The 15,997-nt window shown below is 22.6% G+C and overlaps 2 protein-coding genes across 2 annotated transcripts; both read right to left on the bottom strand.

Moving 5' to 3' along the window:
• Window positions 1-10,888: 10,888 nt before the first annotated feature.
• Window positions 10,889-12,661, bottom strand: LOC128963700 (uncharacterized). The gene is made up of 3 exons (XM_054310212.1): window positions 12,241-12,661; window positions 11,450-12,159; window positions 10,889-10,903 (listed from the first exon to the last, which is right to left on the bottom strand). Exons 1-3 carry the CDS (start codon window positions 12,659-12,661, stop codon window positions 10,889-10,891), a joined length of 1,146 nt encoding a protein of 381 aa, XP_054166187.1.
• LOC128963698 (uncharacterized protein PF3D7_1120600-like) lies at window positions 12,372-15,263 on the bottom strand. Its single transcript, XM_054310211.1, has 9 exons — window positions 14,897-15,263; window positions 14,683-14,762; window positions 14,541-14,609; window positions 14,343-14,433; window positions 14,168-14,269; window positions 13,817-13,975; window positions 13,614-13,699; window positions 12,799-13,542; window positions 12,372-12,686 (listed from the first exon to the last, which is right to left on the bottom strand). Exons 1-8 carry the CDS (start codon window positions 15,261-15,263, stop codon window positions 12,859-12,861), a joined length of 1,638 nt encoding a protein of 545 aa, XP_054166186.1. The 3' UTR covers window positions 12,372-12,686; window positions 12,799-12,858.
• Between the last annotated feature and the right edge of the window lie 734 nt (window positions 15,264-15,997).

Below are 15,997 nucleotides of genomic sequence, written 5' to 3'. Positions count from 1 at the left end.
AAATGTTTGCATAAAACAATCAATAGATTTCCAATCAGTGAACTGAAGGGGAAAATAATTATAATTAACTTTAAAACAAAAATGTCTTAAACGATGACAGTATTTGATCAATAGATCCAAATAATTGTTTAAAAACTGTTTATTACATTCAATAATAACTGTTGAAATGTTTGGACACTTTTGGATAATAAATTCAAACAACTTTTCGTTAGTTTTATTTATTTGTAGATTTTGTTTCAATCTTTTCACTTGTTTTGAATCAAATAAAAGACTCGTTTGTCCGGTCAGTATCAATGACTGCCATTGTTTGGACACTGATTCCAGTCTGAATTTGTCATCAATTGGTAGATCTGATAGCAATAGTTGACACAAATCATCGCCGAAGCGATCAAAAGAGTCTTTCGTTGTTGTCATTAATGTCGTCGTCATCTCATAGCTGTCTTCAGACTTCAAATAACTTTTTAAATTTTTTTAAAACTAAATTAAATGTGATTTTATTTTTTCCAACAAAACAAACTATTACACACTGTGTAATACACAAACATATATATATAAATATATATATATCAATACATATATATATCATATATATACATACAAAAACACTCATAAAATAGTCATAGAAATTAACTAAATAATTTAAGTTAACTTTACTTTAAACTAATGAAAACTTTGAAACATTAACATAATATAGTAATGTCTAATTTACAATAATAAAAATAATAAGTAATTATTAGACCAAATAATAATAATAAATTGAATCATTTAATTAAATAATTATTAGATAAATGGTGAAAAAATTAGTATCAGGGATATAATTTTTTTTCCTATAAATTTATTACTAACTTATAAACTATATTTGTAGATAATTTTAACCTGATAAGTATTATTATTATTATTGTATTAATCATATTAGCCGTTTTTTATTGAATAAATTTATATTTCAATCATACAAAATAGTTCATTAGTAATAAATTACTAAATAATATTTTTTTGCTAACATTTTCATATATGAAATAAATTTTAATTTGTTATTTTATTCATAATATATATTTTTTTCTACGATAGTATCTACGGTTATAGTCTTTATTTAATATATTTGTCATAAATTACATTCAGTTTATTAATTTAAATAAAATAATTTTTAAATTTAAGTATAATATAATAATTATAAACGATTAAAAATAGATAAGCAACTACATATTAAATAGGAGATAATTAAAAAAAAAACATTAAATCATATCTTAAATACTTGAGTATCAATTCATATTTATTTTGTAAACAAATATGAAATCAAAATTTTAATTAATTAATAATTTAGTATAAGTGTATACAGGGACAGGTATGTTGCTGCATATAGCACCCGCATATGTAAATAAAATGGCTTACATCATTTACACATTTAATATAGATATGTTGAACCCGTGCCCTATCTGTTAGATGATATAGTATATAGTATTTGGTCTCTCTATACATAAGACAATCGCATATTAGATAAATGTTACGCAAGTATCGCAATTTGGCAAACCATGGGATGATCTCCTTATTAATCGATGCTTTATTACAGTGTATGTACTGTAAGCGCGGCAAATGTTGGTCAATGTGTAGAAAAAACTTGGTATCAAATATACCCCAATCGTTAATCGTAAGCTTTAAATGTGTCAATCGTTTTAAATTGGCTAACAATTTGACTGATAAATCAATTTTATTATAATTCCAATAACCGTTATACTTATAGTCTAGTGATAATCGTCTCAATTGTTTTGAAATATGTTCACCGATTGTGACAAATATTTTAATAATTGAGTCCCGATTTCCTTTAATTGATTTCAAATCCAGTGATTTAAGATGACAACAGTTGTGGCCAATTTGTACCAACAAATCAATAGTCATATTACTGGTGAATAACTGTGACGATTTGATCTTCAATTGTCTTAATTGTGTCATTTTTGACAATCCAGTGATCAATAATTGACAACTTTCTTCAGATTTTACATTATAATCTATAATAATATCCAATGATTGTATTTGTTGGCCATTGGATGTGTTGGCAAACTTTACAAACAATATCATTGATTGTTGATTCAAACTAATATTAAATTGTTGGACATTTTTTGGCAAATAATTACCATTTTCTTGAATGAATAGATCAGTCAAAGTGATTACAGGTCTACAACCATATCTGATGTCCAATGTCTTCAAGTTTGACAACCAATTGATAACTTTATAAAACATATTTACATTGTTTTCACTGTTGTGTCCATTAAACTTAGAAATAGACTAAAAATCGGTTTCATTATCTTTTGAAAAAAATAGTTTATTAACAATTAAATTAATAAACTGTAATTACATTTTTGCTAATATTTTCATATATAAAATCTAGATAATATTATTTATATTTATAAGATCTAGATTATTTTTAATTAAAATTATTATAAATAAATCTCAATATTAAAATTATAACTAATAAATTTGATTTATTTAAAATAGTAAAAGCATTTTAAATTATTTATTTTTTAATAAAATAAAACATACATAATTGTAAAACTTTGAATAATAATAATAAAAGTTAATTAAATTAAAATTACTATTATAAAATAGCTTAAAATTTACTTTATGTTTTTATTATTAATTAATTTATTTAAATAATTTATATGACCATTTTCAATTAATAAATAATTTTATTAACTAATAAGATTAACAGTGTTTAAACAATTAAAATTTAATTTATTAAAAATAGAAAATGTATTTGTTATATTTTATTATTAAATAACTGTATATAATAAAATTGTAATATAATATAATTATTTAAGATTAATTAAATGCCATTTGTACAAATTTTAGAAATAATATTGATAGAAATCCAATTATCTAAATAATATTTTAATAAAATTATATTAGAAATTAATTATTTAATAATAATAATAAATTTTAATAATAAGATAAATTCTAGTTTCAATAATAATAATAAAAAACAATAATTTTATTAGTACTATAAATACCTCATAGCATCTAAACTTATTAATAACAAATAAATGCCAACAGGTTATGCCCACCCGGTGCTGACCCAATCGTTCAATAAATGCCATTAACTTTTTGTAAAATAATAAGTAAAAGTTATTCATCAAAAAAAATTAATATATATATATAAATCACATATTAAATTATTACCTTATATTTGGCGACAATACCCGATGATGAGAGGGACAGTCGACAACGGTCACCAAAATAATGTCTACAGTTATAGCTATTCAATAATTTGTAGGTCGAGTTGGCGGTCGAGTGTATAGACGATGCTATCGTAATGTTTATCATAAACAATGTAATACATAGACATATCGGTGAACCGATAACCAAACGGGTCATTGTGTCCATCGAATAGAACATTACTGAGAACAGGGATGTAATGATATCCAGGCCCAGTAACGACCAAATGGATAGCATATATTTGGACCAATAGGTTAAGTTATAGACAGTTAGTTCAGCGTATATTGAATCCAATGATCTCAATGTTTGAATAATAAACATATTATCCGATTCAGTGTTAGCTGTTCCCTGCTTGTTAGCCATACGTACAATCAATGCCCGATTAAGCACCCGTATCTTATAGTTCAAGCATCGAATCATCAGGTACAGGTAGATCAATAGCCAGGTACCAATACCGAACCCGTTATACGAACCTAAACTGAGTGCCAGGCCATTTGGTAAACCATATGCAATGATTTCCAGCCAGCTACATTTGGCCCAATAGGGATAAAAGTTAGCAAAAAAACACATTGGTGCCTGGCGCTTGACAGAAAATTCACCAAACTTAAACAACAGTTTGGCTACCTGGGCAAATCTGGATACATACGTCCAATTATTCAAGCCTAATTGTTGGGGTGTCCTATAACCGGCTAGCATACTAAACAAATGGATAAATTGAGGATGTCTACCTTTGGTGTAGTTATATTGAAATACCAATAGCATAGCCAGATTGTTTAGTGCCCAGGTAATTATTGCAAAATTAAAATGCCAGGGTGCACCGAATACATAGCCAAAATCACCGAAAATAAGGAACAGTAGACGATGGCCAGTCAGGTTACGATTGAAAAATAATGTAACAGTAAAACGTAGGACAATCCAACCGATAGATAGATAGCATATCAATGGTGAACATAGAAAATTTCGGGAAACTTTCCTATTGAGTTTTCTGATGTTGTTGGGCATTAATACATTTAAGCCAACTTTATGTAATTGATAATCAAAATCGGTAATTATTAAATGATCTGGTAATTTTTGTTTTAATTTATTATTATTATTATTAGTTATATTAGTAGTAGTAGCAGTAGTAGTAATCATTGTGTTGTTATTTATTTTTGATTTAATTTAACTTATGATTATTTTTTTTAAAATTGTTAGATAACAAAAATTTAATGTTTAAAATAAGTAACTAAAATCAAATGTTTAGATTTATTATTATTATTAGTAGTAAATAAATAAATATAACTATTAATTTGATGAGAGTTCAATGTATAGTTTGTATAATTATTGTAAATTTTTTATTGTATTTTCTAATAAATAAAATAATAATTATTATTATTATGTTAATAATTTTCAAATAATATTAATAGGATTTTCATTATTATTATTATTATTATTGAAACTAATAAAAATTTCGCAAATATTTAGAAATAACTATTGATAACTTAATTCAATGAAAAATATTTATTATTTTGATTTTATTATTATTTTTTTTATATAGTAAACATATAACTTATAATATCATAATTATATTTTTATAATTATATGAGTTCGTTAGGTTTATTATTGACAATAAATTATCAATAAATATACAGTATATATATTATCAAAATAATAATTACTAAAAATAATTAAGAGAAATAAATAACTAAAAAAATATGTTTAAATTTTATTTTCTAATTAGTTTATGTGATTTTATTTACAATATTTACTGTATATTAATAGTAAATACTGTATTATTGTTGTTAAAAAATAAATATAATTATGATCTAAAAAAATAATCTAAAACTTAATTAATTATTTAATTATTATTATTTTATATCATTATTGTGTCATAATAAATAATTTATCGTAATTATTTTATTTTAAGCTATACAATTTATTGTTTTGATTATATATAAAAAAATTTACTATTATAAATATAATTAAATAATTTAATTAGTTAATTAATGATGATGATAAATAAATTAAATTATTTAATAGATAAATGTAAAATAGTATATTTATTAGTAGTAATAATTTCAACTAATAATTATTTTATATTTATATTCCTAACAGCATTTAAACCTATTATTAGTTAATTTTTCTAAATAAAAAAACAATAAATTATAATATTTTCTCATTTAAAAACAAAAATTATTTAATATAATATTTTTATTTATTAAAGTACTATATTATTAGACTATTGTATCTTGCAAATAAATCTATATTTTTATTTGTACCGGTATATAAATTTTACTTCACTATAAATATGTATTTACAGTTTTTTTTATAGATACATAAACAAATTATTAAACATTTAATTTAAATAGACGTTTAATTTTTACATTGATTACATTTATAAACTTTATAAACTTAAGTTATTAATTATTAATATTACTTTTGCTATAATGAAATAATAATAATGTATGCAATTAAACAATAATAATTGTAAAAATAAATATATTTATATATTTTTAATTTATAAATAGATTTTTAAAAAAATAAAATAATTACAGTATATAAATATATTTTTAAATAATAGTTATTATTATTAATATGTGTGTGTGTGTGTGTTAATAACATACGATAGGTTTAAGTTTGTATAAAAAACTTATATTATTAGATATTAAATATTTAAAAAAATAAAATTACCATTAAAATTATATTGTTTTTCTTTATTAATTTTACTTAATAATTAATTGTAAATTTTGCATTTTTCATTTAGACTACATTTGTTTTTTTTATTAAGTTATTATTAAAGTATAAATGTTAAATAAAAAAAATATAGTTTTAAAATATGAGATAAAAAACACATTAAATCATTCAAACAGTTAAATAGTACTTTATTTTAAATACTACATAATCCATAAATCTAAATATTAAAAAAAAATAAAATTGTATACATTTATTATAAGTGTATACAATGACAGCTATGTTTCTGCATATATGACCCGTAAATGTAAATAAAATGGTTTTCTTTATTTAAACATTGAATATAAATATCTTCAATCCGTGTCCTAACCATTATATGATAAATTAAATATTTTGTCTCTCTATACATATTGCCATTGCTTATCAGATAAATGTTACGCAAGTATCGCAATTTGGCCAACAATAGGATGACTTCCTGACCTATCGACGCTTTGGTACAGTGTATGTACTGTAAACGCGGCAAATGTTGGTCAATGTAACGAAAAAACCGGTCATCAAATACACTCCAATCGTTAATCGTAAGCTTTAAATGTGTCAATCGTTTTAAATTGGCTAACAATTTGATTGTTAACTCAATTTTGTTATTATAGTTATAATTATAATAACTATTATAATTATAGTCTAGTGATAATCGTCTCAATTGTTTTGAAATATGTTCACCGATTGTGGCAAATATTTTAATAATTGAGTCCCGATTTACTTTAATTGATTTCAAATCCAGTGATTTAAGATGACAACAGTTGCGGCCAATTTGTACCAACAAATCAATAGTCATATTACTGGTGAATAACTGTGACGATTGGATCTTCAATTGTCTTAATTGTGTCATTTTTGACAATCCAGTGATCAATAATTGACAATTCTCTTCAGTTTTTACATTATAATCTATAATTATATCCAATGATTGAATTTGTTGGCCATTGGATGTGTTGACAAACTTTACAAACAATATCATTGATTGTTGATTCAAACTAATGTTAAATTGTTGAACTTTTTTTGGCAAATAATTATCATTTTCTTGAATGAATAGATCAGTCAAAGTGATCACAGATCTACAACCATATCTGATGTCCAATGTCTTCAAGTTTGGCAACCAATTGACAATTTTATAAAATATATTTACATTATTTTCTTTGTTGTGTCCCTTAAACTTGAATGATTGCAACTGTTGGTCAAACTTGAGGCAAAACTTATTGAAACATTCATCAGTTAATAGCCAATGACTATAATGACTGATATTAATAGATATGTGTTTCAAGTGATGACAGTTTATGACCAGTAAGTCGAGGTAACCATCAATCAGACCAACAAAACTTATGCTAACAGTTGTAATGTTTGGACACTTTGTGACAATTGATTCAAACAATTTTACTTCTTTTTGATGATCATTGTATGATACAAATCCTATATTCTTGAATAAGTCGTAATTAAATACAAGATTAGTTTGTTTAGTGAATATCAATCGCAACCATTGTTTGGACACCGATTGTAGTCTCCATTTGTCATCAATCGGTAGATAATTAAGCAATACTTCAGTCAAATCATCGCCGAAGCGATCAAACGAGTCATTCTTCATTAACATTGTTGTCATTTGGTAATCAAAAAAAAATTACTTCAATTTTTTTATTATAAACAAAATATTTACAATTAATTTAATTAAAAAACTTTTTTATTTAATTTTTAATATTATAATAATTGAATTAAAAATGATATATTCAATGTGTTTATTTAATGTCTTGAATAATTCATAGAAAAGGCGATCACTTTTATCGTATATATATATTTAAACTTTATATATATATTACAGTATATTAAACATTGAAAGTCTATTAATTAAACAGTTGCAGTCATACTGTATGAAACAGATATATAAAAATTTTATTAAAATTTTTTAATCCTTAATCCTGTTTATTAAGTTATAGACTATAATTGTGATTAAATATTGTAAATAAAATAACTACAGTAAATAACTAACTTATAGTAATACTGTAGTTATTTTAATCACAATATACAATACATTACTTAAATAGACTAAGATTTAAATCGGTGTCATTGTCCTCTCAAAAAAATAAATAGTTTATTAACAATTAAATTAATAAACTGTATTTACATTTTTGCTAATATTTTCATATATATTAAAAACTAGATAATATTTATTATTATAATTATTTATTTTTTTATACAATAAACATCTAAATTATAATATTAATAGGATTTTCATTATTATTATTATTATTATATTATTATTATTATTATTATTATTATTATTATTATTATTATTATTATTATTATTATTATTATTATTATTATTATTATTATTATTATTATTATTATTATTATTATTATTATTATTATTGAAACTAATAAAAATTTCGCAAATATTTAGAAATAACTATTGATAACTTAATTCAATGAAAAATATTTATTATTTTTATTTTTATTATTATTATTATTATTTTTATATAGTAAACATATAACTTATAATATCATAATTATATTCTTATAATTATATGATTTCGTTAGCTTTATTATTGACAATAAATTATCAATAAATATAATGTATATATATATATATATATATATATATTATTAAAATAATAATTACTAGAAATAATTTAGAGAAATAAATAACTAAAAAAATATGTTAAAATTTTATTTTCTAATTAGTTTATATGATTTTATTTACATTATTTACTGTATATTAATAGTAAATACTGTATTATTATTATTGTTAAAAAATAAATATAATTATGATCTAAAAAAGTAATCTTAAGATTTTTTTAGTTAACTTTTATTCAATACTAAATAGAAAGTAAAAACTCAATAAAACTAGTATTTTTATTATTTAAAAATTTAATTATATTTTATATTCCGTAATAGTAGTGCAATAATAGAGTAGTTTTTGAATAACACAATTTTATTACTACTACTAATACTACTAAAATATTTTTAACTTATTATTATATTAAAACTAATAAAACAAAATTATAAGATTACTATTAAAGTTAATATACTTTTTATTAAAACTAACTGTATTTGAATTTTTAATGATGTATTTTAAATAATAAAGTAAAATTACATTAAAATATAATATTCATAATCTCATATATATATATATATATATATATATATTAATTTCATTTAATAAGTTAATTACTATAGTATATTTATAATATTAATTTACAGTTATATTAAAAATAAGTTTTTATAGTAAAACATTAATAATAATCATTTTAATATTGAAACTACTTGTTATGAAAATAATCATTATTTCAATGCTTTATTATAATTTAATAATCATTTTAATATTAAATTATAATAGAGCATTGAAATAGTGATTATTTTCATAACAAGTAGTTTGAATAGTATTCAACAACAAAAAACAATGAATAATAATAATAATAATATTTATGTCACTAAATATTTACCGATAAATATTGTCTATAAATCGGCGGCATTTCATTTATATCGTATTGGATTATGTAATGAATTAATTGATGAAAATAATAGTGAATTTCAAACTAGAAAATGGTTTAATAAACCTATTTATCAATTTATAACATTCAATATCTATCTAATTCAACGATTAAGCTGTTTGTTTGCTAATAATAACAATAGTAGTCAACAACAATATTATGCACTGTTAGGTGATTGGAGTTATTTTATTGGTATTAAAATCATTAATAATATAATGTTTATATTGGTATCACTATTGGCATTGGCATCACAATTGACTTTTAGCTGGAATTATATTAATGATATAAAACCGACATTTTTGTTAGTTTTCCAAATGATGTCCGGTTTGGTAACACCCGTCAGCTTAGGATTTACCGATCGCTTAGCTATTAGTAAACTAATCAAACAAATGAGATTTATGTGTTGGTTTAGTCGGCTAAACAGTGAAATTAATATACAAATTGTTGCATTATTTTCCATATTATTACCATTTCTGATCAAACTATCAATTAGAAATGCTTTAGTCTATGGTATACCTAATGCTATGTTATTCATGCTATGGTCCTATTACTGGTGGAATAGTATAACATTTCAATTGTTATATTTTAGTATTTTATGCAAATATTTGAAATACAAATTAAATAACTTATATAATTGTTTAGCTAATTGCCGACAACACAATAGACTAACAATTTATCAGAAATTTGATCAATTATTTGTTGAAATCAATGACTATAATATAACATTTTGGTCAAAACTATTGCTATATTTTTGGATGATTTTCGGTTTGGCTGATATTATATTGTTATACAATATGTTTTTCGTACGAATAGATATTATCTCGAAATTGATATTTACTTATGTATTCATTATGTTTACCATAATATTTGTATTTATTATATTTACGACATCATCGTTGACGACTACGGCTAATAAATCATATAAATTATTGAATCAATTTTTTGTTAAAAACAATAAACGAATATTAACTAAGCATAAAATAAAAGTAGATATAAAAATATTATTTTTTCAAAAAATTATAACAAAAATTGTTATATTTGATTATTTTTAATGTTATTTTTATTTTCTAGTTATTGGTATTAATTGAGAGGACGTCCCAAAAAAAGGTTGGCTTTTCGTGTTGGAAATTGTTTACAATTAATTATTTTAGATGTTATAAAGTAAGCATTGTTAATATTTAATTAATTTATTGTTGAAATATTTATTAGTTTTTATTTTAATATATTTATTTATTTTAATTATATAGATTTTAGGATTTTTGTCGCTATTGTTTCTAAAAATTGTTAAGAAAACTACATTAAAACAAAAATTAAATGTAAGTCATGAATAAATATACAATTGAAATAAAATATTAAATGTTTAAATTAAACAAGTTTTGTAATTAGCATAAAAGTTTAATTACTAATTTATATAATCAATATCTATATTAATAAATAAAATATTTTTACATCAATTGTTTACGATAACATTGCGATCATACTATTTGAACCTTAATTTACAAACGATTAACAATTTAATTATGTTTTTATTATATAATTATGTAAATTATCAGAAATAAATTAAAGAAATATTATATATGTTTTTAATATAATTATATATATATATATATATATATTAATATATACTGTAAATGGTTTTGTATATAGCATATTTTATGAATTAATTAAAGTAATATTAACTAAGTATTAAATTTATAATATAGATATTTAATAGCTATTGAACTCATATAAAAAATTAATGGCATTAAAAATTTCTGATTGTAATTAATTTTTTTTTTTTGACAAATAAATTCATATCTATAAAATCATTTAAGAAATTATATTTAATTACAATTAAATGTAATTATTCTTAATATTTAGAAAAAATAAATATGCAAAAAATGCATAAATATTTTTCTACCGTATAAATATAATAATTAGTATATTATTTTTTATAATATACTGTTTATATTTTATATAAATCTAAAATTTTAACCAAAAATAATTTTTTTAAACAATTTTTTCATAAGTTTTGCAACTGTGTTATCTTTGTTAACCGGCAATTCAATAACTTTTTGTTGTGAATTAATGTGTATTTTGTCGCTAATAGACAATTGCATATTAAGCAACTCCTGTATCTTTTGGCCATTTAATGGCAATTCATACAATTTAGTCACACATTGTTGAATGTCATCCAAAGTGATGGTACAGTAGTTTTTGTCTCCCCTTTTCATTGACTCCAATATAACACGTTTTTCGTGTCGGTATTGTTGTAACAACTGTTCCAATTGTTCCACGGATTGTCGTCGTCGACTATCACCCGACGACACAAATGTTTTGACGCGCTTTTCATTTCTAATTAAATATTTGACGTAATCTTCGAAAGCGTCGTTAAACGGTGTCATTGCGTTGTGTTTGAGAAAAGCGGCAAACTTTGCCATACAATCGGTTATAAATTTACTCTCATTTTCGTATTCCGATTGTCTGTTCATCAATTGTCCGACAATTTCTTCTTTAGCTTCGATTGCCTTCTGATTATCGGTTATCTGGTTATACTTACTCTCATCCCTGCACTTTGATTCTACTTTATTAGTCTTATATTTTACGTGTAGATGTGTTTGATAACAGTGTTGGCATTTTTGACAATTGTCATGTTTGATGCGTTTAGATTTACATACAGTCATGAGTCCAGTTTCCGGGTCCACGTTATCCATATCATTGTCCGGATACAAGTTTGCATCTTTGGGGTTGACCTCAAAATAGTCACCTTTAATATATATAAATAAACAAATTTAGCAATATTTTTTAAAAATACGATAATTTTAATAAAAAACAACAAAACACTTACTTAATCTTTTATATTCATTGAATGCTTTACAGTCCAGAAAGCCTTCATTTCCGATAACATTTCCGTCGTCGTACTTCAAGTAACAGATTTTGTGACAAACTTTATTATAATGTTTGACTACCTGTCCGTTAATATTCATTAGTTCACAACAATCCTTGTCCGAGCATACAGTCATCGGATGATCCAATGGTATGGACTTGATATCAATAACTGGTATATAAAGTTCGCATTTCAGTTCTTCAATTGTACCCTTAAATTGCAAAATATTTTCTGTCTGTATCTGACATTCATTGATATTATCGGCAATATTTTTACTAATATCAGCCAACGGTTGTGTCAACAATTTAATGGTACGTTTGGCCTCATTGACGCTTAGAGTGTCCTTAACATTGTGTGGCTTTACATCACATATGTATTGCATCATTCGTAAGCATTCATTGACTGATCTATAATAATAAATATTATTTATAAAAACTTGATAATATAAAAATATACGATAGTTAATTAGTATAGATAACAAATATTTATATAAATATATATAAATCAATATATATTTACATTTCCCAACTATCTTTAAATAACTTTTGAATATTTTCGTTAAACTTAATATTATTAGGTTTACTGACGGCCACTAAATAACGATTCGTTATCGAAACAAAATGTATTACTTTTGTCAAACTTGATCCTAACATATGGCGGATGCTGTCGTATCTGTTCCAACACAGCCTCCAGAGATACAGTTGTATCTCCCGGTGCATAGAAAGTGCTCCGAGCGTTGGTAAACACAAACATTATGTTATCGGCGGCCGATTTGTTTAAATGAGACAACAACTCATATATACAATACTTGAATAATTCAGTAACTCTCGACTCATTTGGCTTTAATAATACAAAAATACCATTAATAGTGTCGTAATTTGAAATAAAATTAAGAATATTCTGCATATTTCGGTTGTCTTTATCCAAACCGTTAGTGTCGGCCATACCGGGTGTATCGATAATATTGAGCCGATAAGTGCCAAAATCAAATGTATAACATCGGGGGTATTGTGTAGCAGATTCACTTACATTATCAGTATTTTCCGTATCACTCGGCGTACCAAACGTACAAACCTTACGGACTCCGGTCTGCCAATCGGTTAATGTAAACTTTGCGGGTATCAAACAAATTGGTTTTTCTATTGCGTCGTCCATTTTGCCAAACAGTAGATAATTGACAAATGCATTGATAAATGTTGATTTGCCGACACCGGTCTCTCCCAATAGTAATAGTGTTATTTGATTGTGATTTTCAAGTTTATCCTTAATTTACAGAAAAATTTATTTCTTGTACTAATAATCTTAAAAACATTTAAATAATTTATATAACATACCAATTGGTTACTTAATGTTAGCGATTTTATAACCGCATCATTAGACTGACTAACATTTTCTTGATTATTGTCTTCAGTATTATTTTCTTTTATTAAATTATTGAAAAATATTAAACAATAATATAATTTTACGGTATTTTATTTTACGGTATCATATAATAAATCATATTTAATTTGTTTTATACTATTAATTATTTGCAAACCTATGTCCATATCAATTGGTTCCTCAGCTATTGGTTTGTTATTGATTTCAGTATTCGTCGTCTTAAAGAACTCTTTAAGGACTTCAGCGACGGTATCATTTGAGTCGTCGTCATCATCGGTACCAATAATATCCAACTGATTGAGATTTATTATTTTATCTGATTTGTCACAATGAATCAATTAAAAAAAATATATTTTATGTAAATAAATACAAGCTATTATAAGACTTTTTAGTAAAAAATAGTAATTAATAATAGTGTTTGAATGATATTAAATAATTATAATAATTATATATTTATAACTAATTATTCATAAAAGATTTTGCTATATATTTAATATGTTTTGCAAACCTATATTAGTATCAATTGTTTCCGTAGTCGACATTTCGGCTATTGTTTTGTCAATGATTTCAGTATCAGTTTGATATTCAATCAATTTGTCACTATTTGAAGCTATAATAATGTTATATTAAAAAAATATTTGTTAATTTTAAAATATATATTAAATATATCAAAATATTCAGACCATTTAAGTTTGAATTCAACGGTTCCTTAGTCGACATTTCGCCAATTGATTTGTCACTGGTTTTTGTATTTTTAAGATTTGATATTAAGAACTTAATATTTAATATACATAATATATGATTAAATTAATATAGCAGACAATAAATTAATACAATTTATTATATTATTATTGTTATTAAGTTTACAAACCTATGATCACATCAATTGGTTTAATTGTCGGTAACTTAGCAGTAGGTTTGTCATTATTTTCAGTAATACCTAATTTTGACTTATTTTTGTCATTTAAATTATGTTTTTAAAAAAATTAAAATAATTGAAGTATTATATACATTATTCTTTACCTGATTAGTTAAATTATCAGTCAATATGATGGTTTTATTTTTATTAATATTTAATTTACTCAATTGGACAATATATTTTTCTAGAAGAGACATATATTTAAATTTTATAAAACTATAAATATATAAAATAAATGTAAAAATTTGTATTTTTAACAACTTTAAAAAAACAATACTAATTAATAGTAATATATTTAATGTGTTTTTATTGACAAACCTATGTTGAGATCAATTGTTTCCGTAGTCGACATCTCGGCAATCGGTTTGTCATTGATATCAGTTATACTTAGTTTTTGTTTCTCATTATTTTCGGTTAATTTTTTCTCCAACAAATCAATACACTTCTGGACGTCGACAACGGCTGCTCTACGGGCCATACGGAGGACATCACCATTGCTGCCGTCGGTGTCAATAATGTACAGTCTGGTCATACAACGGCTAAGCGTGTCATTCAAAAATCTGTATTTCATATTACGATCGGTTCCCTTAAATTCAATGATCTCTTCATTCAAATCATTCAAATCATTTAATATTGAATTGATTTCATCCATTAAATCCACTTCTTCGGCATTTATTGCCGCCATTTTTGGATCTTAAAATTTAATTATATAACAAATATAATATTATGAATATAATTAATACTCTCATTATTCAATTAACAATACAAAAACTAAATTAATTTAATTCATATTATTGTACTATAATATACTAAATAGTAGAAATTACCTTAAAAACTTAATATAATTATGAATCAATTAATTAATTATTACTAAAAATAACAATTATATAAATATTATACACCAAAAAATAATAAGTTATACTAAATTATTTTACAAAATTCAAAACAATGCAAAAACTAAATGAATACTAAATCATTTTATTTCTTTAAAAATGGTATCATATATATACTACAATAATGTAAATTTAAACTCTTAGATAACCATAATATATCATATATTTTATATAATATATATATATATATTATTATTATTATTATTAAATTTATATGTAATTAATATGTAAGTTTATATTAAATTATTGTATGTTTTTTATGAACTTTGAATTTATAATAATAGTCAATCATACTTCACAAAATTATGATAATAATAGTTTTATAAAATATTACAATTATATTTTGTCAATTAAATATAAAATCAAGTTATTCTAATAAAATTAAATAACTTTTTAATACATTATCAAACAATATATCTTTTTTAAAAAAAAACATTATAGTGTTTTATATATGTTCATAATAAAATAAATTATTTATATTGTAGTGTGATTTACATGTGCTTTATATTTGATGACTATATTATTA

This window comes from Oppia nitens, unplaced genomic scaffold (assembly GCF_028296485.1).
Source record: "Oppia nitens isolate AA-2021 unplaced genomic scaffold, nextdenovo-longstitch-racon4-pilon3 scaffold7_pilon_pilon_pilon, whole genome shotgun sequence".
In the NCBI taxonomy this organism is placed as follows: Eukaryota; Metazoa; Arthropoda; class Arachnida; order Sarcoptiformes; family Oppiidae; genus Oppia; species Oppia nitens.
The sequence above is the reverse complement of the archived record's forward strand: the minus strand, read 5'-3'. Positions and strand labels throughout refer to the sequence as shown.